This window comes from Callorhinus ursinus, unplaced genomic scaffold (assembly GCF_003265705.2).
Source record: "Callorhinus ursinus isolate GAN/ISIS: 27379988/994484 unplaced genomic scaffold, GSC_fseal_2.0 scaffold71, whole genome shotgun sequence".
NCBI lineage: Eukaryota > Metazoa > Chordata > Mammalia > Carnivora > Otariidae > Callorhinus > Callorhinus ursinus.
The window spans coordinates 5,953,173-5,973,515 of record NW_027397133.1 but is presented as its reverse complement, the minus strand read 5'-3'; the positions used below and the strand labels follow the sequence as shown (position 1 = coordinate 5,973,515).

Here is a 20,343-nt window from a genome sequence, read left to right as displayed (position 1 = left end):
TCTTGCAACCGAAATCCCTGAACAAAAACTTGGGAGCCATTAACGATGAGGTCCTGATCGCAAGCTCTGGTGTAGAACATTACGAGAAATGTATCCTGAGCCTCAAGATCTGCTGTAAGACATCATGGGACACGTATTTCAAACCTCTGATCCTCACTGGAGGGCATGCTGGGAGATGTAATCCTAGCCCCCAGTCTCTGCCACAGGGCCTCATGGGAGATGCAGTCCTAGCCTCCATTCCTGCTGCAAGGCATCATGGGAAATGTATTCCTAGCCTCCAGGCTCTGCTGGAGGGCATCCCGGTGGATGTAATCCTAGCCTCCAACTCCTGTGGTAGGCAGTCATGGGAAAGGGGAAACTACCCTCAATTTTAATTGTAGAGCAGCTCAGAAAATGTTATCTTGGCCTCATCTCTGCTGTAGGGCGTCATGAGAGATAGAACTCTTGCCAGTTTTTGTTGTACGAGACTAAAGATGTGATCTTTCCTTCCTCCTGTCCTTCCTTCCCTCTTTTCTTTCTTAATTACCTGCCATGTTCCAGGCATTATTCATCTCGGTACTGCGAATACAGTCGTAGTGAGCAAATAAAGGTCTTGCCCTTTATGGAGATTATAGTGGGGAGGGTTAGCAAACTACCAAACAAGTGACTATTCCCATTAACCATTGCAGCATAACAAAATGCCCCAAAACTCAGTGATGTGAAACCATAACCTTTTTATTTTACGATTCTGTGGGTCAGGAATTTGAGCAAAGCACAGCAGGATCAGTGCATATCTGCTCCACAATGAACCGGGGCCCAAATGGGCTGGCTGGAACAGCTGGAGGTGGGTACGATGGTTCATATGGGGCCACTTAATCTGAAACCTTGGCTCTGGCTGCTGGCTGGGGTTGTGGATTGAACTGCCCCCCCCCCCCCCGCCCCATACATTGAAGTTCTAACCCCTAGAACCTATGAATGTGACCTTATTTGGAAATAGGGTCTTTGCAGATAGGATTAAGATGAGGTCACACTGGACCAGGATGGGTCCCTAAATCCAATGAGTGGTGTCCTGGTAAGGAGAGGGAGAGATTTGGAGCCGCACAGACACATTCACTGAGAAAGCCACGTGAGGACAGAGGCAGAGATTGGAGTAGCGTGGCTGCAAGCCCAGAAACACCAAGGATTGTCAGCAACCCCCAGGAGCCAGGATGAGCCAGGAAGGATCCTTCCCCAGCGACTTTAGAAAGAGCGTGGCACTGCCAACACCTTGATTTCAGACTCCTAGCATCCAGAACTCTGAGAGCATACATTTCTGTTGCTGGAAGCCACCCAGTTTGAAAGTTGGTTACTACGGCAGTCCTGGGAAACAAAAACAGCTGGGCTTCCCGACTCTCCTGCATGCTACATCTGCTGGGGTTGCGACGTCTAGGGCCGCTCCTTCGCCCACTTGTCTGGTGTCTGGGCTGAGATGGCTGAGACATCTGGGGCTCTCTCCCCACATGGCGTCCATGCATGACATAGTGTGGGCGTCCGCAGAGCACGGAAGCCTCAGCGCAGGAGGATTTTGACATGGCAGCTGGCTTCCCCAGAGCCAGTTTCTTGAAGCCCAGAACGTGGCATGGTCAAAGCAGTCCCAGAGCCACGCACGTTCAAAGAGGTGGAGATACCGAGGCCACCTCTTTAAGCCACCACAGTGACGCTCAGTGCTATGTGATTTGAGGAGGTCCTAAAAAGAAACCCGTCCCTTCCCTGCCCTCAAATACCATGGAAGATGCCTTATCCTTTTCTTCATTAGCCATAGGGTCCTGGGGAACGTAATTTTGTCCCTTTGGGCTTGCCTCAGCAAATCATAGGAAACGTGAATTCTTCAATATTGTGCCCCAAGGGTGCCAACTGAAACGAGAGTTCTTTTTCTCAGTCTGAAGGCATCCTAGGAATAAGAGCCCAGCTTTTATCTCTTGCCACCAGGGCACCTGGGGAAATGTAGTCCTGATTCCTCACCTCAGGGCCCCCAGGGAGTTCTGGCCATCAGATTATCTCTCCCATTCATCTCAGGTCTCAGAGCCCCCTAGGAAATGCAGATGCCTCTCCTTAGAATAACAAAATAGTCTTGACCTTTGGAGCTTAGGAGAAGAGACTGGAAGGTTAGTGCTTGAGTGAGTGAGTTGGAGCCAAGAAATGGATGTGGAGGTGGCTTAGGATGGAAGCCCATGGAGAACTGCTCCCAAGGCTGAGGCCCCAGATGCCTGGGTCCTACAATGTGACCCCTAATTCCAGGAGGTGGGCAAAAGGTGCCCCCCCACCCATTCGTCCTCCCAAAGAGAGATGCTATGGGGAAGGGAAGATCAGGCCTTGTTCTCTGGTACAAAAATCTTTATTTAAGTATAAAATATTAAATAAAACAAATATTAATAATGACAACAATGGTACAACAATGCTAACATAAGACCTCTCCTGCTGGCCTGCAGGCTTCTCCAGCTTTTCTCCCCTGGTTCTGCAACTCCATGAGACAGCTGGGCAAAGTGAGACCCAGAGAGGGCAGCACACTGGCCTGAGGTCACACAGCAAGTCAGCAGGGCTGGGAGCTGAGGGGAGGGCAAAGGGCTCCTCTGGATCCAGCCAGGGAAGGGGGAGTGTGGGGCGTCAGGTCCAGAGGAGAGTGCCTCCCCACAGTCTGGCAGTTATAAGCAGGGTGGCCATGAAGCTGAGGTGGGCAGGACCGGGCCGGGGGGCCCCGCCCATGCGGGGCTGGTGACCCAGGACTGGGTGGTTACAGCCGTTTCCAGTACAGCATGAGACATTGAGAAGGGTCAGACTGAAGGCTTCAGCCACGTGGAGACTCTGGCACCATGAGGAAGTTGCACAACCTCGTACTGTGTAGCTCCGGTTGCCCAGCCCTGAGGAGAGAGGACTGCGTGAGACTCCCAGCTCCTGGGGCTGGGCCTGCAGTGCTCACCGGGTGACCTGCCACCTTGTGGTGGATCTCACCTGAAGAAAGCAGCAGTTTCAAGTGTGGTCCCTCAGACCCTTCCGGGGGAACTGAGAAGTCAAAACTATTCTCATAATAATGCTAAAGCATCATTCGACTTTTCCACCCTTGTGAGTGTACAGTGGGGCTTTTCCAGAAACCCTGGGACATGTGATCTTGCAGCCGACTGAACGCAGAAGCCAATATGAGGAGGATGAGGATCTAGCCATCTTCTATTAAGCCAGATATGAAAGAGATTTGCGAAATGGTAGGACAACGCCGGTCTTCTTGTTAAATGTTTTCATTGTGGAAAATGTCATTTTTTTAAAGTAAAAAATGTTATGTTCACATGGAATGAGGTTTTATTTTATATTTTTCTTTTAAAGTAATTTATTTTAAAATAAATTAATAGGGGCACCAGGGTGGCTCAGTCGGTTAAGCGTCCAACTCTTGGTTATGACCTCAGGGTCATGAGATCAAGCCCTGATTTGGGCTCCATGCTGGGCATGAAGCCTGCTTAAGATTCTCTCTCTCCCTCTCCCTCTGCCCTCTCTCCATCCCCCACTTGCGGGCTCTCTCTAAAAAAATAAGTAATAAATAAATTAATAATTTACATCTCTTAAAATATCTGTTTTAACTCCTAATGCAGTAAATATCTATAGCTGTATCTGCCGTAAGTAATAATTTTTAAGAGCAGGAAGGAATTTTGAGATGAAAAGGTTTGAGAACCCCTGGAACAGAGAGCCGCTCAGGATGGCACAGGATGGAAGCCCGCCACATCCACAGGAAGTCCCACCCCCTCGTGGGAAGTTCCACCCCCAGAGAGGTCCACATTTCTGTGGCGGGAATGCTCATTTCTTTTTTTTTCTTTTAAAGATTTTTTAAATTTATTTATTCATGATTGAGAGAGAGAGAGAGAGAGAGGCAGAGGGAGAAGCAGGCTCCCAAGGAGCAGGGAGCCCGATGTGGGACTCGATCCCAGGACTCTGGGATCGTGACCTGAGCCGAAGGCAGACGCTTAACCATCTGAGCCACCCAGGCGCCCGGGAACGCTCATTTCTTAATGAAGTCCTCATTCCTGATGACACTTTGCACCCTCCTGAAGGAAGTCCTACCTTTTCCACCGTAAGACCCAGCTCCGTGAAGTCGACCTGTGGCCGACAAGCCCCCACCCACAAGTATCCTCTCCCAGCCTCCTGGAAGGGCTCACCATTAGTGCCCGTGGCTTCCAGGCATTGATTCATGGGGCCTTGGCAGGCGGTCAGGGAAATCTCCTCGGAGGAACATCCATGGGTGCTGTTCCCCTCACAGCTGTAACATTGGAGGCCATTCAGAGGCAGGTTTTGAAGCTCCAGGACTTGGGAGAAGACAAGTGACACAGAAACCAAGGAAATTAGTATGGGGGTGCGGGCAGGTGGGGTGGAGGGATGTCCTTCCTTGCATTACCTCCCCTAGGACTGTCAACTCGCAGCCTGAAATGTCATGGAGCCACCTAGTGGTCAGGCATTGGAACAGCACTGTCTCCGGAGGGGAGGGCTTTTTTTTTTTTTTTAAGATTTTATTTATTTATGTGAGAGAGAGAGCGGGAGAGAGAGCACGAGCATGAGCGGGGGGAGGGGCAGAGGGAGAGGAAACAGACTCCCCGCTGAGCTGGGGGCCAGATATGAGACTAAATCCCAGGATCTTGAGATCATGACGGGAGCCAAAGGCAGACGCTTAACTGACTGAGCCACCCAGGCGCCCCTTCTCAGGGGGTTCTTTATAGAACCTGCGAGAGAGATCCCACCTCGCCGCTCCTCCTGAGCCCCTATCTGACCAGGCACTGGGCGAGCAGCTGTGGAAGACGAAACAGTCCCTGCCCTGGAGCACTTACCACTTAGACCTACACTGTCCAATATGGTAGCCACTAGCGACCTGTGGTTGTTTACATTTACACTGAAATGAATTCCTATTAACTAAAATTCAAAGTTCAGTTTCACATTTCAAGTGCTCAACAGCCATACGAGTTAGTGGCTACCATATTGGACAGTACAGATATGGAACATTTCTATCACCGTGGAAAGTTCTATTGGACAGTACTGGTTTATGGAGACAGAATGACACCAAGGAGCGAGATTATAGTGGAGGGGAGGGACAGGGAATGTTTCCCTGAGGACAATACTTTAAAGCTGAGACCTAACCAATGAGAAGAAGCCAGCCAGGTAAACTCTTGGGGGAGATGTGTTCCTGGTGGAGGGTACTGAATGCGCGAAGGCCATGCGGCAGGACAGAGTTTGGCAGTTGCAGGAACTCAGTGTAGACCATGAGGCAGACAGGTGCCAGATTACATAGGGCATAGGATGGTCTTTAGATTTTACTCTGTGAGCAAAGAAGAGTTGCTGCAGTGCCTGAGGAAGGAGAGTGACATGCTCTAGTTTACATTTTTAAGAAATCACCCTTGCTGCTGTGTTGAGCATTGGTTGTAGGAGGCAGAAGCGGAAGCAGGGGGACCAGTGAGAAGGTTATCACAGCAATCTAGGCAAGAGCTCCCCGGTGGCATGGACCAGGGCGGTGAGCTGCGGAAGGATTCAAGGAAGTATAAAGCAGGGGTCTTTGGTAAAGCTTTGATGGGCACGTTGAATTTCCACACAAGCCTTCTTTGAGGAGGGGCTTTCAGGGGAGATGGCCACCTAGAGAGGAGCGGTGGCCTGCGAGTGAGGGGCAGCAGCCTGGGTACACCTCCTGCCCTGAACCCCGGCCTCATGCTGCGTGGGTCCCCTGCCCCTCACCTGGGCCTCCATTGCATTTGGTGGTGTTGCAGCACTGCAGGAAGTGGAAGGTGTGGTTGTTGTGGAAACCGGTGGGGCCTGGGCAGCCCGGAAGGTTGCCACAGCCGCGGGTGTGGTGCTCGTCCCTTAGACTTTCTGTCGGGAGCAGAAGAGAGAGGTCAGATTGTTCGGGGGCTGAGACTGGCTTTGCCCACCACTGCAGCAGTCATCTGTCCATTTCCTGCCTCACTGTTCATTATAGGACGCTCATTTTATTTGGGGCAGCCATATATCTAGGCAAAACCACATTTTCCAGCTTCCATAGGTATAATCATGTGGCTAAGTTCTGGTCAATGTGATATAAATAGGAGGGTTTTATGGGACTTCCAGAAGGGAGAACCCCCACAAAAGGAGGGGTGCCTATTTTTTGTTCCTTTTCTTCTTTCTCTTTCCTGGAACTTGGACATGAGGTTTGGAGCTCTGGCAGCTATGTTGGACTATGAGGCAATTGTGAGAATGGAAACAATATTCAAGAAATGAGAAAGCATCTGGGTTCCTGGTGATGGTAGAACTGTCCTAGTGGCTCAGGACTTCCTATCACTAGACTTTTTGTGTGTGAGAGAACTAAATTTCTACTTTGCTTAAATCCTTGTTATTCTGGGGTCCTTGTTAAGGGCAGCCTTGGGGAGGAGCAATGCAGGGGGGAGATGCTGCTGGCAGGTTGGAGCTCACCTTCCAGGCTCCGGTGGGTCACCACTTCCACGCACTGTTCTGTAGGGCTGCGGCATTGCAGGCTCTGGTCCCAGCCCCTCTCACAGCTCAGATCTGATGAGGCGCAGGAAACACATTCAAGGTAACGGCTTCGGATTCGGGGAAAGGTGGAGGTCCGACCTGTTTGGGGAGGGGCAGGAGGGTGAGACCCCATGGGGAGAGTTCCAGAAATCTAGCTCCTTTGAAGACTCACCTAAGCATCAATTTCTCCTTTAGCCAATCACCAAAGCCCTGCCTATCCCACCTCCTGAATCTTTCTAGCATCCATCCCCTCCTTTCCAGCCCCATGACCAAGTCAGAACTTCTTCAAACACCTGGCCTCCTGATTTCCATCCTTGCCCCCCAACCCCACCCGGTGCAGCCCCACATGGCCCTAGGAGGATGTTTCTAATACTCAAATCTGACCCTACCTGCTCCGCTCAAAACCTCTCCATGGCTCCCCAGTGCCCTCAGAATAATATCCAAGCTACTCCATGTGGACCTCTGGGTCCCAGCCACCTCTCCTGTCTCATCTCCCTCCACTAGCCCCTCAGACTCTACTCCCCATGACTTCCCACAGTCCCTGAATGTATATGCTGACTGGCATCCAGCCCTTGCCTAGAACACGCTCCCTTGGCTCCTTACTTTCCCTGTCTTCTCCTACTCATTCTTCAGGCATCATCTTCTCAAATTTCACCTCCTCTAAGAAGTCCTCCCTGACCTCTGAGGCTGCATCAGTGTGTCCCACCAGGCTCCCCAATCCCAGCCACACCCACTTTGGGTCATCCCCGTCTGACTGGACTCTGAGCCCCAGGAAGTAGGGCCAGGGCTATCCTGATCATTACTGTGTCCCAACACCACCCAGCACAGGGCCAGAGCCAGAGAAGACATCCAGTAAGTATTTGTTAAATGAATGAATGAAGAACTGCTTAAAACCCTGCTATTGTTCTTTGTGGTAGCCAACCTCCGAGACGGCCCCCAGTGACCTGTTTCCTGGTACGCACACACAAAGAATAGGGCTGGCCTGTGTAACTAATGGGATATTGCGGAAATGATGGTGTATGACTCCTGTGCTAGATCATAAAAGGCATCGCAACTTCTTCCTGGCTCTCTCTTAGATTACTTGGTCTGGAGGAAGTCCAGCTGTCATGCGGTTAGAACACTCAAACACCCCATGGCGAGGTCTACGTGGCGAGGAACTGAGGCCTTTGTCCAAGCCACGGGAGGGGACCAGCCACGTGAGTAAATCTCCCTTGGGAGCCTTGGGATGATGGCAGCTCCGCTGTCGTCTTGACCACAACCTCATGAAAGATCCAGAACCATCCTACTTAAGCCACTTCCAGATCCTTCAGAATCTGACCTTCAGAAACTTTGTGAAATAATACCTGCTCATTTTTGTTTTAAGTTTTGGGACAATCTGTACTGAGGCGATAGATAATTAATGTACTACCCAATCGGGTCAGGGATCCAAGCCTCACTTGATGATTGATCTGTGATAAGCCTCTCACACCTGCTGGTCCAGGCCAAGGAGGTGAATTATTTTTCCCTGGAAACACTAGAGTCATTTCTCTGGAGTCATTCCTCTAGATTCCTCTAGAGTCATTCCTCCCACCATTCCGAAGCCTGGCATGCCCTCCCCTTCCTGACCCCAAATATCCAAGTTGAGTTGGGGCCAATCCTACATAAGGGAGAGGGCTGTCTCAGCCACTCTCTCAGCTGGTAGGCCAGCTGCTGGAATTAGGGGAATCACTTACATCCAAGGCCAAATCTTCCCCAACCCTAAAGAAAAAATAATTAAAATGCCAACAACCCATGTCTTCTCACATGAACTTCCATGAAAATGAAAACACGGATTGCCATCACCGCCATCATAACACCCTCAGGTCCCCTCATAAACTCTTGTTCTTATGTCGCTCTTCTAAATGTGGGTCATCCTCAGGGTTCTGTCTTAGGCCCTTTTCATTTCTCACGGTGCACATTCTCTCCCATGGGGATGTTATCCATTGACCTGGCTTCATTTCCACACGTCTGCTGGGAACTTCTCTCTGAGCTCCACACCTGTATACCCAACTGCCTCCTGGAGAATCCCTCTGGCCGTCCCTCAAACCCCTGAATCTCTTCAGGCACAAAAGGAAGCTCTCCATCTTCTCTAAACGGGTCTTTCTCTCCTGAATTCCATATCTCTGTGGTGGTCCCATTCAGTCCCCCAGGGCAGAAACCTGGCAGGTTCCTTGATCCTCCACATCTAGGCACCAATCTGGAGCCGTCTCCTGCCCTGTCTTCTAGTTCTTTAATCCTTTTGCCCCACTGCTTCTGGGCTCTATTAAGCACATCTGTTGAGTTCTTAATTTCAGTCACTATTCTGTGTTTCCTGTTTGACTCTTAAAAAAATGGACTCCACATTTCTGTTAAAGTTTATCCTCCCTATTTTTTTGGACTATATGTATATTTTTAAAGATTGTATTTATTTATTTGACAGAGAGAGACACAGAGAGAGAAGAAACACAAGCAGGGGGAGTGGGAGAGGGAGAAGCAGGCTTCCCGCTGAACAGAGAGTCGGATGCGGGGCTCGATCCCAGGACCCTGGGATCATGACCTGAGCCGAAGGCAGACACTTAATGACTGAGCCACCCATGTGCCCCTGTTTTGGACCATATTGATCATGGCTATTTTAAATGTCCCTAATAACTCCACTATCTGAATCGTTATGACTCTGTTTCTACTGTTGGATTTGTCTCTAGGTTTCTTGTTAATTGGTCCTTTCAATTTTCTTTGGGGTACCTTGTAAGTTTTGATTAGATGCCAGACATCACAATGAAAATTTGGAAGGGCTCTAAATAATGTTATTTTCTTCCCAAGAAGGTCAGTTTTCTTCTCACTGAAGATCAGATGTAGGAATCTTTAGGGCTGGTCTCTTTCAGTTTTGCCCTTACACCTAGGGTATGGTCTCAGCAGAAAGCTTGGGGTGGTTACCAAGGCCTCTCTCTCCAACTTTGCAACTTTGGTTTCCCTAGCATCATATGCCTGCTGGAATCCTTTTTCAGTTCTGTAGCTTCCCAGATACTATTTTCTGCTGAGTTCCTTGGAGTCTCACCCTGTGCATGTACAGCTTGCCAACGACTTAAAGGAAATATGCAGATTTGGGGACTCCCTTTTCTGTGGTTTCATATGTTCCTGGACTCTACCTCTCATTCTTCAGATGCTCTGGCAGCCAGAGAGACTCTAACCCCTGGCTTCTCAGTCTAGCAATGATCTCTCTTATTTGGGTTTTATTTCCCCTTCACAGCAGTGAATTGGAAAGTGCACTCAAGGATAAAGCCAGCTTTCTGCATAACTCAATTTCCGTGCTTCCCTTATTTCAAAGATTGTAGCACCTCAAGGTCCTCTCTTCATTAGCTGCTCTCCAGTGACCTCAAGTAATTGTTTATGATTTGTCCAGCTTTTCTGGCTTTCATTGGCAGATTAGTCTGATACATGTGACTCCATCATGACCAGAACTGCAAACCCACCCCCATGTCTAATCCATCACTAAGTACTGCTCATCTACCTGCTAAAGAGTTCTTAAAATCCACCCACTTATCTCCATGTGCATGGTTGACCTTCTAATGTAGTTACTCTCTTCTTCACCTGGACAACCTCACCCACCTCCCAGTTGGACTGCCCTCATCTTCTTTCCCTCCATCATTGCTCTCCTCTGAGGTCAGAATAATTTGTTCAAAAGTACAAATCTGATCATGACACTCTCTGCTTAAAACGCTTTTATGACCGGGGCACCTGGATGACTCAGTCGGTTGGGTGTCAGACTCTTGGTTTCCGCTCCGGTCATGATCTCATGGTTGTGGGCTTGAGCCTCCTCCCCCGCCCAATCCGTTGGCTCCACATTCAGTGGGGAGTCTGCTTGAGATTCTCTCTTTCCCTCTGCCCCTCCCCCTGCTCACACACACACTCTCTCTCTCAAATAAATAAAAAAAAAAAATCTTTAAAAAACCCACAAAAACCCTTGGGACACCTGGGTGGCTCAGTCGGTTAAGTGTCTGACTCATAGTTTTGGCTCAGGTTACGATCTCATGGCTCATGATATCAAGCCCTGCATCAGGCTTCTTGCTCAGTGGGGAGTCTGCTTGAGATTCTCTCCCTCTGCCCCTCCCCCCACTTGTTGTGTGCTCTCTCTCTCAAATAAATAAATAAATCTAAAAAACCAACCAACCAACCAAAAAACCTCAACCCTTTTATGACCTCCCCCTGTTCCCCGTATGGTCTATACCCCTCACCACAACCTAGAAGGCCCTGTGTAATATGACCCTGCCAATTTCCAGCTCCTCTTGCTGTTTTCTCCTTCCTCCAGTCATACTACTTTCATCCACTTTTGGGCCTTGGTGTCTGTCGCTCTTCCTAGAAAACCCTTTCCACTGTCTTTTTAACAGTCTGACTCCTGCTCATCCCTCAAGATCCAGCTTAGTTTTTGCTTCCTGGAGGAAAACTTCTTTGACCTGAGTCCAGTATCTCCCCGAGGGTCCCACAGCCCCTATTCTTCATTCATCCCAGCCCTGATCACTCTGGCCGCTGTTTCCCTTATCTCAGCCCTGAAAATTCTGGACCGTGCTTCCCAACTACAGCTCTGGCCCCTCTCAGACCAGAGGTCTCATGGTCCTGGACCCCTCTGTTTGTGCTTCCCCATCCTGGCTCTGACTAAGCTGAGCAGTCACTGCTTGGTGATGGGTCTGTCACCCCCACTCCCACCCCACTGACTGTAAGCCCATGGTAAGGCCCAAAGCTGTCTTGGTCACATTTGTATCCCCAGTATCATATAAATACAGGATTTGGTTTAACAAACTATTCCAGTCACCACAAGCAGCGTAAAATGGCCTGAGAAATGGGGGCTAATAATCGCTTTACCACTTATTAAGTTACTGAATTGACAGCTGCGCTCCAAGCTTGCTGGTGGACCCTTGACCACTCCCAAGTCTCTCTTTAGAATCCCATGTCTCCAAGATCCATCAGCTAAAGAGGGGGGTCCAGGATTGATCAATGCCTTCTGCATTGACTGATATTGTTAAATCTTCTGAATATTATCTATGATCCAAACAATTACTTAGACCCAATTATCAGTGCTTTCCTTAAGCACATCTAACAGAAAGCTGAAGCCAGTGTCCCCTCTCTTGTCACTTCCTTGAAAATAAACATCTGATTCAGTCTCTGTCAACAGACAAAACTTTGAGGTCAGCATGGCTGAACGAGAAACAGGGCAAACGTAGGTGCTCTGCTTACTGACGTCACTGGGACGGGCCTGGCCTTAACCAATTTCCTGTCTTGCCAGGCCCAGAAAGAGGAATCTGCACGCATGACCATGCAACACGGATCCATTGCTTTCCACCCCCTCCTGCAGGAACTGGAGAACTTGAGCCTCTCTAAGTCTTTTTGTTAAACTGGCATTTGAGAGTTGGGGCTGATGGTGACAGGATCAGGAGAATGATGGGCGCGGGGTTGGGGATCGTGAGGGCTGCCCAGCTCACCAGGGGTGGGTCGGTTGCACAAGTCAGTCCCACACAGGGCCTCCGTAAGAGTGATGATCTGCATGCCTGTCCGATAGCTCATGGTCCTGTTGCTCTTCTCTGGGTGGGCACAGCCTCTCTCCACCACCTCCAGCTCTTCACCTCCTGTGAAGAATGTATCTTTGTCACCCCAAAGGCTGCCCTGGGCCCAACCAGTCTCTGATGCTCCTGGTCCTAAGGTCACCCACTTCCGGGGCTGATCCTTGCCAGGCCTCTTCTCTGGGGTCCAGCTGTCTCCTCTCCTCGCCCTCCCACCACAGGAAGCCTACTCCCTCTTAGTGACCACACTATCACTGAGGCTGTCTGGATCCATCTACCCCTCCCTCCCAGCTTAGTGATTTTATTTTATTTTTTATTTATTTATTTATTTATTTATTTTTAAAGATTTTATTTATTTATTTGAGAGAGAGAATGAGAGAGAGAGAGAGAGAGAGCGCACATGAGAGAGGGGAAGGTCAGAGGGAGAAGCAGACTCCCCGCCGAGCAGGGAGCCCGATGTGGGACTCGATCCCGGGACTCCAGGATCATGACCCGAGCCGAAGGCAGTCGCCCAACCAACTGAGCCACCCAGGCGCCCCCAGCTTAGTGATTTTAGCAGGGAGATGCCTCTAATAGGAATCTTTAAAGGAAAAATGTTACAAGCCTGCCAAAAAGCATAAGAGAACGATACAATAAATAACTATGCATTCATCACCAAATTTTATAAAATATTGGAAAATTTTGCTATATTTGTGTCAGATATTTTTTAAAAGAACTTAAATTTGAAAGATAGAGTTAAAGCCTCCTGCTCACTCCCCCAAATCCCAGTCCCCTTATGCCCTGTCCAGAAGCAACCACTGGTGTAGGTGATTTTCACCCTAGGTACACATAATAATGTATACTATCATTTATTTATACGTTATTTATTGCATATTGTTATATACTATTTATATTAAAAGGTATCATACCCTGAAACATGTTTTTTTTTCCCCTCTCAACCGGATGTTTTTGAGATGTATCCACTTTAATACCTACAGCTCAAGTTCCTTCATTTAAAGTGCTGTGGAGAGGGGCGCCTGGGTGGCTCAGACGTTAAGCGTCTGCCTTCGGCTCAGGTCATGATCCCGGGGTCCTAGGATCGAGCCCCGCATCGGGCTCCCCGCTCCGTGGGAAGCCTGCTTCTCCCTCTCGCACTCCCCCTGCTTGTGTTCCCTCTCTCGCTGTCTCTGTCAAATAAATAAAATCTTTAAAAAAAAACAAAACTGCTGTGGAGCATTCCATTGTGTGATTATACCATAATGTTTCTCCTCGACTGATGACTAACCTGTATCACAAACATAACTGCTAAGAACATTCTTACACGGAACTCCTAAGAACATTCTTACATGTGTGCCCAAGGTTCTGTGGGGTTTCTATATTCCTAGAAGTTGGATTGCTGGCAGGAGGGTATGCTAATCGTCATCTGTACTAGGTATTGCCAAATTGCTCTGTGCGGTGCATGCACGAATTTATCCTCATTAGCCGGGTCTGCAGCTTCACATCCTCATCCACCTCTGCATTGTCAAATTGTTTAAAAGCTTGTCTATCTGGTGGGTATGAGATAGGGTCTCCTTGTCTTTTTCGTTTGCATTTCCCTGATTACTGGTGAAATAAGGTTCCCCGTCGCTGTAGTGGGGAATCTCACCTTCCCATATGCGCATGATGGTGGTCCTGCAGAGGTCCTGGCCACGGGCACACTCTTCCACCTGGCACTTCCCGATCCTCCCACACAGCATGCACTGCAGGCTCCAGGAGGCTGCGGGGTAAGTGGGAAGAGAGGAGAGATTGAGCGGTGCTCCCCCTCCCTGCTCCTTCATGCCCCAATACCAGGACCAAGTCTCCAGGCCTTGTGCACTCAGGTTCGTGCTCCACATTTTGTCCGCCCTTTGGTTCCAACACTGGGTTCGGGTCAGCAGTGCTTCGGGTCTATCTGTAACCCCACGTTTTATCTACACCCCCTACCCTAATGTTCTATCCCTTCCAACAGTCTTTCCCTAAAGTCACGCCCTGTCTGATTTGCCCTTGAATTCTGTATCAGCGCGGGGCCTATCCTGAGTCCAATCCCCACCCTCTCTGTCCATCAGAATATTCCAGCCCAGCTCCAGTTTAGGTCCTTTCCCCCATTCCACCGGCCCTCGGTCTATTTGGCTTTGCAACCTCTCCTAAGGGCGTTCTACCCTCAACCAACTGCAGCCGATCTTTACGTTCTACCCCAGTTCCCGGTGACCCCCACTGGCTATCCCCGCCCTTAATGCCCCCAGACTCTACTTTCCATAGCCTCTCCCCAGCATTCTCTCCCCGCCCATCAGTCCAGGCCGAAGTTTTAACTTCGCCCATCAGCCCTCGGGAAGTTCTAACCCCAACTGCAGTAGCCTCCCCGAAGTTCTCTCCCAGCCCCTCAGCTCCTCGCGCGAGGCTCTCGCCCCGCCCCCAGCTCCTCCCCCGAGTTTCTCGCCCTTCCCACTAGCGCGTCCCGTGGTTACAAGTTGGCCCACTAGCCCCGCCCCAACTCCTTACCCTCCCACCCCGCCTCTCCTGCTGGGGGTCCATTCCCCACCACAAATTCGCAGTCTTCTAGAGTCATTACTCATTCCTGGCCGCGAAAGATCCGGAGACCTTTCCGGGTTATTCATGGCTGAACCGCCCCGCCCTGACCAGTTCCTTCTCAATTTCCTCTCGCTTTTCGACCCTCTCCCGTACATTTCCCGGGAAAGGAGTTGAGAGGGTAGCTAGGGGATAGTGAAAGGGAAGGGTCCTCCAGGGACAAGCCCTGGCTTCCCCCAGCCCCTGTCTCTGCGACGTTCGGCCTCTCTGTTTAGATCTTTTGTAACAGGAGGCTCCGTGCTCCCGGTCTTTCCAGGGCCTGGGTCGGTGCGGGGGCGGAGAGCTGTGGGCCAGAATCCCCCTTACTCCAGGACCGCTCTGAGCCTGTTCCCTTCTCTGTGAAACAGGGCTAGAATAGTTCTGCCCGTCCAGTTTGAAACTGCAGGGAAGGAGCTTAGAGGAGCGCACTCACTCCGTGGCCGTTAACAGCCTTCGCTCGACGAGTATTTCGCGAGCACGGACTGCTGGCCAGGTCCTGTGCTGCGTGGGGCTGCAGCTGGCTGCAGCGTGACGGGGAGGGCTGGGGGCTGAGCCGCCCTCCTCCAACTCCTCCAGCTCGGAGCCCCCCGCCCCTCCCCCCTCTTCACTACGTTCGGACCCCGGTGTCCCGCGCAGGTGTTTTGGGCACCGGGTCCCTACCTGGAACGCAGGTCTGAAGCGAAAGCAGCAGCAGCGGCAGCAGCCCCGGGCGGCCCATGTCTGGCCGCAGCTCCAGTCCGTGTGGCTCCCTGCCCCTCTCAGTCTGGCCCGGGCAACCAGACAGTTTTGTGCCCCCGGGGCTCCTCCCAGAGATTTTGCGAAAGAGCGAGTCAGCCCCAGATGCGTAGGTGCTTCCCCCTCCTCTCCCTCTGACCCCTCCTCCTCAAAAACTTCCTTTGCCAGGGCGCGGCCAGCCAGGAGTGGGGGGGGGGGGGTAGGCTCGGCTCTGACTCATGTGGCAGTGGTCACACAGCTGTCTCCACGCTGCAGGGGCGCACACTCAGTGGGCTTTCACAGCTCACTTCCCAGAGCGCGAGTTCCAGCAAGAGGCAGGGCCAGCTGAGGGACACCCTGCAGCACCGAGTGAAGTCCCTGCAGCAGCTCCAAGCCCTGATTGCAGTTTATCGGACACATCTTCTTGGTGCTAAACAGGGTCACACGGACGAAGATGTGCCGCCTTACTCCAGATCATACAGATGCGGCAGGGGCTCGTGGGCTAACAGCAGTCCCCACCAGCCGGTGTGGGCTTTAGCTGCTGGTGCTGAGCATTCCCCATGGTCTTCCTGGGCCTTCTTGTGCCAGTATAATTGAAATAAAAAATATATATATATATTTAAAGATTTTATTTATTTGACAGAGAGAGACACAGCGAGAGAAGGAATACAAGGAGGGGGAGTGGGAGAGGGAGAAGCAGGCTTCTCGGGGAGCAGGGAGCCCGATGCGGGGCTAAATCCCAGGACCCTGGGATGATGACCTGAGCCGAAGGCAGACGCTTAACTGACTGAGCCACCCAGGCACCCCTGAAATAAAATACATTTTGTTTCACCAAAAAAAAACCAAAAAAAACAAAACCCAAAACTTCCAATTCTCCTTCCTCCTGCTCTGGGACCTTGGGCAAAGGACCTCAGCACTCCGATTAAAACTTGTCCTGAGGGAATCAGAGAGGGAGACTAGCCATAAGAGACCCTGAACTCTAGGAAACAAAACTGAGGGTTGCTGGAGGGGAGGGGGTGGGGGGATGGGTTAACCAGGTGACGGGCATTAAGGAGGGTCCCTGATGTGATGAGCACTGGGTGTTATATGCAACTGATGAATCACTGAACTCTTCCCCTGAAACTAATAATACACCATCTGTTAATTAATTGCATTTAAATAAAATTTAAAAAAAAGAAACTTGTCCTGATGGGACATTTGTGGCTGATCATTAGTTATCGTTAGAGTTTTTGTTAGTTTTGTTAGGAAAGATAATGATGTTGTGGTTATGTGGGGAAATGTCTGTATCATCAGAGATGCACACTGGAATATTTGAGGGGTGAAAGAATATAATGTCTCTAATTTACCTTCAAACACTTCAGCCAAGAAGTAGATATTGCTGTTATGAAAATGGTTTTGTGGTTATGTGGGAAATTGTTCTTAGTTTTTACAGATGCTGAAATACCTAGAGGTGAATGTCATGGCTGTCTGCATTTACTTTAAATGCTTTAGGAAAAAAGAAAGGCAAAATACTCGTATCAGTTTTTTATCAGGGTAACTTACATGCCATTCTGTTTCCTTTTTCTGCGTGTTTGTAAAGGTCCTCACTAAGTTTTTTAAAAAGTAAAATAAGGGTGCCTGGGTGGCTCAGTTGGTTGAGCGACTGCCTTCGGCTCAGGTCATGATCCTGGAGTCCCGGGATCGAGTCCCGCATCGGGCTCCCTGCTCAGCAGGGAGTCTGTCTCTCCCTCTGACCTTCTTCTCTCTCATGCTCTCTCTCTACCATTCTCTCTCTCTCTCAATAAATAAATAAAAATCTTAAAAAAAAAAAAAAAAGTAAAATAAAATGTAGGGGCATCTGGGTGGCTCAGTTGGTTAGGCGTCTGTCTTGACTTCTGCTCCGATCATGGTCTCTAGGTGGTGAGATGGAGCCCCCCATCGGGGTCCATGCTGAGCATGGAGCCTGCTTAAGATTCTCTCTCTCCTTCTCCCTCTGCCCACCCACTCCCTCCTCCCATTGCTCTCCCTCTCATTCTCTTAAAAAAAAAAAAGGTAAAATAAAATGTAAAAGATAAAATCATCTAGTCTCTCCACCTCCATGTGTTTCCGACCCATCAGAGCAATTTAACGCAGGTGAAAATGCCTGAAATAGTTGCTGACCCACAAGGAGGGCTCAACAAATTCCTTCAGCATTTACCAAGAACCTACTCTGTACCAGGCACTGATCCAGGAGGAGCTGGGGACACAGCAGGAAACAAAGCGTAGTCCCTGCCCTTGACAATGAAGAGTAAATATGTGTTATTTAATCTATGACTGTCAGGCAGCAATAAGTAAAACAGAGAACAAACCAGGAGGCAGAAAGTACAAGGATACAAGTGAGGCATGGTTAGTTTTAGGTGGGGTGGTGCTGCCCCACCTTCCCTGAGCAGGTGGCATTTGAGCAAAGGGTGAATGTGGTGAGGGCAGAAGTTGGGTAGATGATCCAGGAAGAGTTCCAGGGAGAGGCAGCAGCCAGTGCAAAGTCCTGAGGCGGGGGTGTCCTGTTGAGCTCTAGAAACAGCAAGTGGCCAGTGTGGGGGCTGAACAGAATAGGGGAGGCCAAGGACAGCAGACAATGAGTTAAGCAGTAGCGACCTCTACCACTATAATAATGAGGATAGCATTATTATTTTTACTAATTCATTGAAGCCTTAAGGTAATAATTTTAAGGTAAAGCAAGAGAAGTCCCAAAGAAATCCTCTCTTCTAAGAGGCAGTAGAGCCTAGTGTTTAAGATATGGGAGCTGGCACCAGACTGGGAGGGTCCAAATTCCAGCTACTCACTGCTGTGTGGGCTTGGGCAGGTTACTTAACCTCTCTGTGCCTCCAGCTCCCTCACCAGTGCCTCTCTCCCAGGGCTGGTGTGCTAGGGGCATAAAACAATGCACCCAGGGTGCTTGCCACCGTGCCTGGTGTGCGGAAAAAGACAGTAACCACCATTGATTATTGCTGGGCCCGCTCTCCAGAGCTTTCTCTCCATGGGGGTGGGGAGAGGGTTTGAGGTCAGGGGAGGTCATGGCTGCAGGACTGGACTACTCCTTGGCTACCCTGGGCCAACAGATGTCTTCCCGTGAGAGCCTAGGCTTCCCTCAAGTGGAAAGTAGGGCCCCTCTTGCTGTTGGTGTGAAGACCAACTGAGGTGGGGAAATAGAAAGTTGGGCTTGCGATCCAGCTTCCTGGGAGGATGACCTCACTGCCCTGAGGTCATCCCTTTTTATTTGTTTTTTTATTTAAAGAATGAGGGGAATATCTTGGAGCCCGCCCACCCCCACCTCAGACCGCTCTAGTCTCTCAAAATCTGTTGTTCCCCTCCTGTGTCTCTCCGTCCGTCTTTTTCTGTTTTGGTCTTTTTCTTTGTCTCTGTCTCTGTTTGTCTCTCTCAATCCCTGTGTCTCTCTCTTTCTGACTCTGTCATGATATCTCTCCCTGTCTGTGTCTCTGTATCTTTTTTCCTGTCTCTTCCTGTCTCTCTCTCTGCTTCTCTTTTCTGTCTCTCTGTCTCTGTTTTTAATGTCTCTCTAGGCCTGTCTCTCTGTCTCTGTCTCTCTGTGACTCGTTCCCTCTGTCTCTCCCTCAGGTGACACACACCTGTGAGGTCCAGTGACGTGTCACGGGAGGGGGCAGGCAGGAGGCTGGGTGTGTGCACAATCCCAGAAAAGTGGCAGGAATGTCCGCTCTTTCCTCCTCATGACTCACCTGGGCCTCGCCTGGTTCCTACCTGCCTGCTGGGTCCTGAGGGAGGCCCACAGGTTTCGGGGGCTTCCCCGGGCTGAGGAGGGGAGAGTCCTGTGCAGAGTCAGAGAAGGAGAGAGATCCAGAGAGACAGAGGGGGAGAGGCAGTGAGAGAGATAGAGGGACAGAGACCGCTGACGGACTGACTCCAGGGTGGTCAGAGAGGGAGAGAGATCTCTCCACCTGAGAGAAGCACAGAGACAGAGACAGAGGCAGAGGCAGTTGGGGAATGACCCCCGATGGCCCTCAGAGGGAGCAAGTAGAGATGCAAAGAAATTGCTCGTGTGAGTGCATGGCCGTCTGGGACCGTCCTCAGCCTCCTGCCACCTGCCTAAGCTGGGGACCGCCTCTGGCCTGGCTGTCGTTGGGGGTGCGGCTGCGGCCATTTCCTCCCCAGCTCCAGGGGACACTGATGTGGCTTTTCCATCCTGGCCTGGCCACCTCCCAGATGTGGGGATGTCTCCTCTCAGGGCCTCCCTCTTCAAAAAAACAAAAAAAAAGGGGGGGGGAGGAATCGCCTCAGGGAATGAAAGCTGGAAACCCCTGAACTCCACACCCCTCTTTCCCCATTTTCCAGGTAGAGAAACTGAGGCCCAAAGTGGAAACGTTTATTTTATTTTATTTTTTTAAGATTTTATTTATTTATTTGAGAGAGAGAATGAGATAGAGAGAGAGAACATGAGAGGGGGGAGGGTCAGAGGGAGAAGCAGACTCCCCGCCGAGCAGGGAGCCCGATGCGGGACTCGATCCCGGGACCCCAGGATCATGACCTGAGCCGAAGGCAGTCGCTCAACCAACTGAGCCACCCAGGCGCCCGGAAACGTTTATTTTTATTTTATTTTATTATTTATTTATTTATTTATTTACTTTTTAAGATTTTATTTATTTATTTGACACAGAGACACAGAGAGAGAGGGAGCACAAGCAGGGGGAAGGCAGAGGGAGAAGCAGGCTTCCCGCCGAGCGGGGAGCCCGATGCGGGGCTCGACCCCAGGACCCTGGGATCATGACCCGAGCCGAAGGCAGACGCTTAACGTCTGAGCCACCCAGGTGCCCCTTTATTTTATTTTTTATTAAAAAAAAATTTTTTTTTTCAAAGGGGAAACTTTAAATGAGGCTCCCCGCCTCCCTTTTATTGAGTCCTCGTGCTAAGCCCGGCGTTGTTCTGAGCGCTTCTCTGGATACATCAGTGCATCCTCACAGTATCCTATTTTACAGTGGAGCGAACTGAGGCTTAGAGAGGCATGGTCGGCTGAAAACTGACCCCCAAAGAGCTCCAGGTC

General features: G+C 50.3%; 1 protein-coding gene across 1 annotated transcript; it reads right to left on the bottom strand.

The window, feature by feature from the left end:
* Positions 1–2,331: 2,331 nt before the first annotated feature.
* Positions 2,332–15,414, bottom strand: PLAUR (plasminogen activator, urokinase receptor). Its single transcript, XM_025849613.2, has 7 exons — positions 15,258–15,414; positions 13,660–13,770; positions 11,958–12,101; positions 6,427–6,585; positions 5,716–5,850; positions 4,158–4,304; positions 2,332–2,876 (listed from the first exon to the last, which is right to left on the bottom strand). The coding sequence occupies exons 1-7, from the start codon at positions 15,313–15,315 to the stop codon at positions 2,623–2,625; spliced, it is 1,008 nt and encodes a 335-aa protein (XP_025705398.1). The 5' UTR covers positions 15,316–15,414; the 3' UTR covers positions 2,332–2,622.
* Between the last annotated feature and the right edge of the window lie 4,929 nt (positions 15,415–20,343).

Coding starts and splice junctions, on each gene's coding strand:
- PLAUR (XM_025849613.2), bottom strand. CDS start 15,315: ATGGGCCGCCCGGGGCTGCTGCCGCTGCTGCTGCTTTCGCTTCAGACC. Junction 5,851..6,426: donor GACCCACCGGAGCCTGGAAG/GTGAGCTCCAAC, acceptor TGCTCCCGACAG/AAAGTCTAAGGGACGAGCAC. Junction 4,305..5,715: donor CAAATGCAATGGAGGCCCAG/GTGAGGGGCAGG, acceptor TCTTCTCCCAAG/TCCTGGAGCTTCAAAACCTG.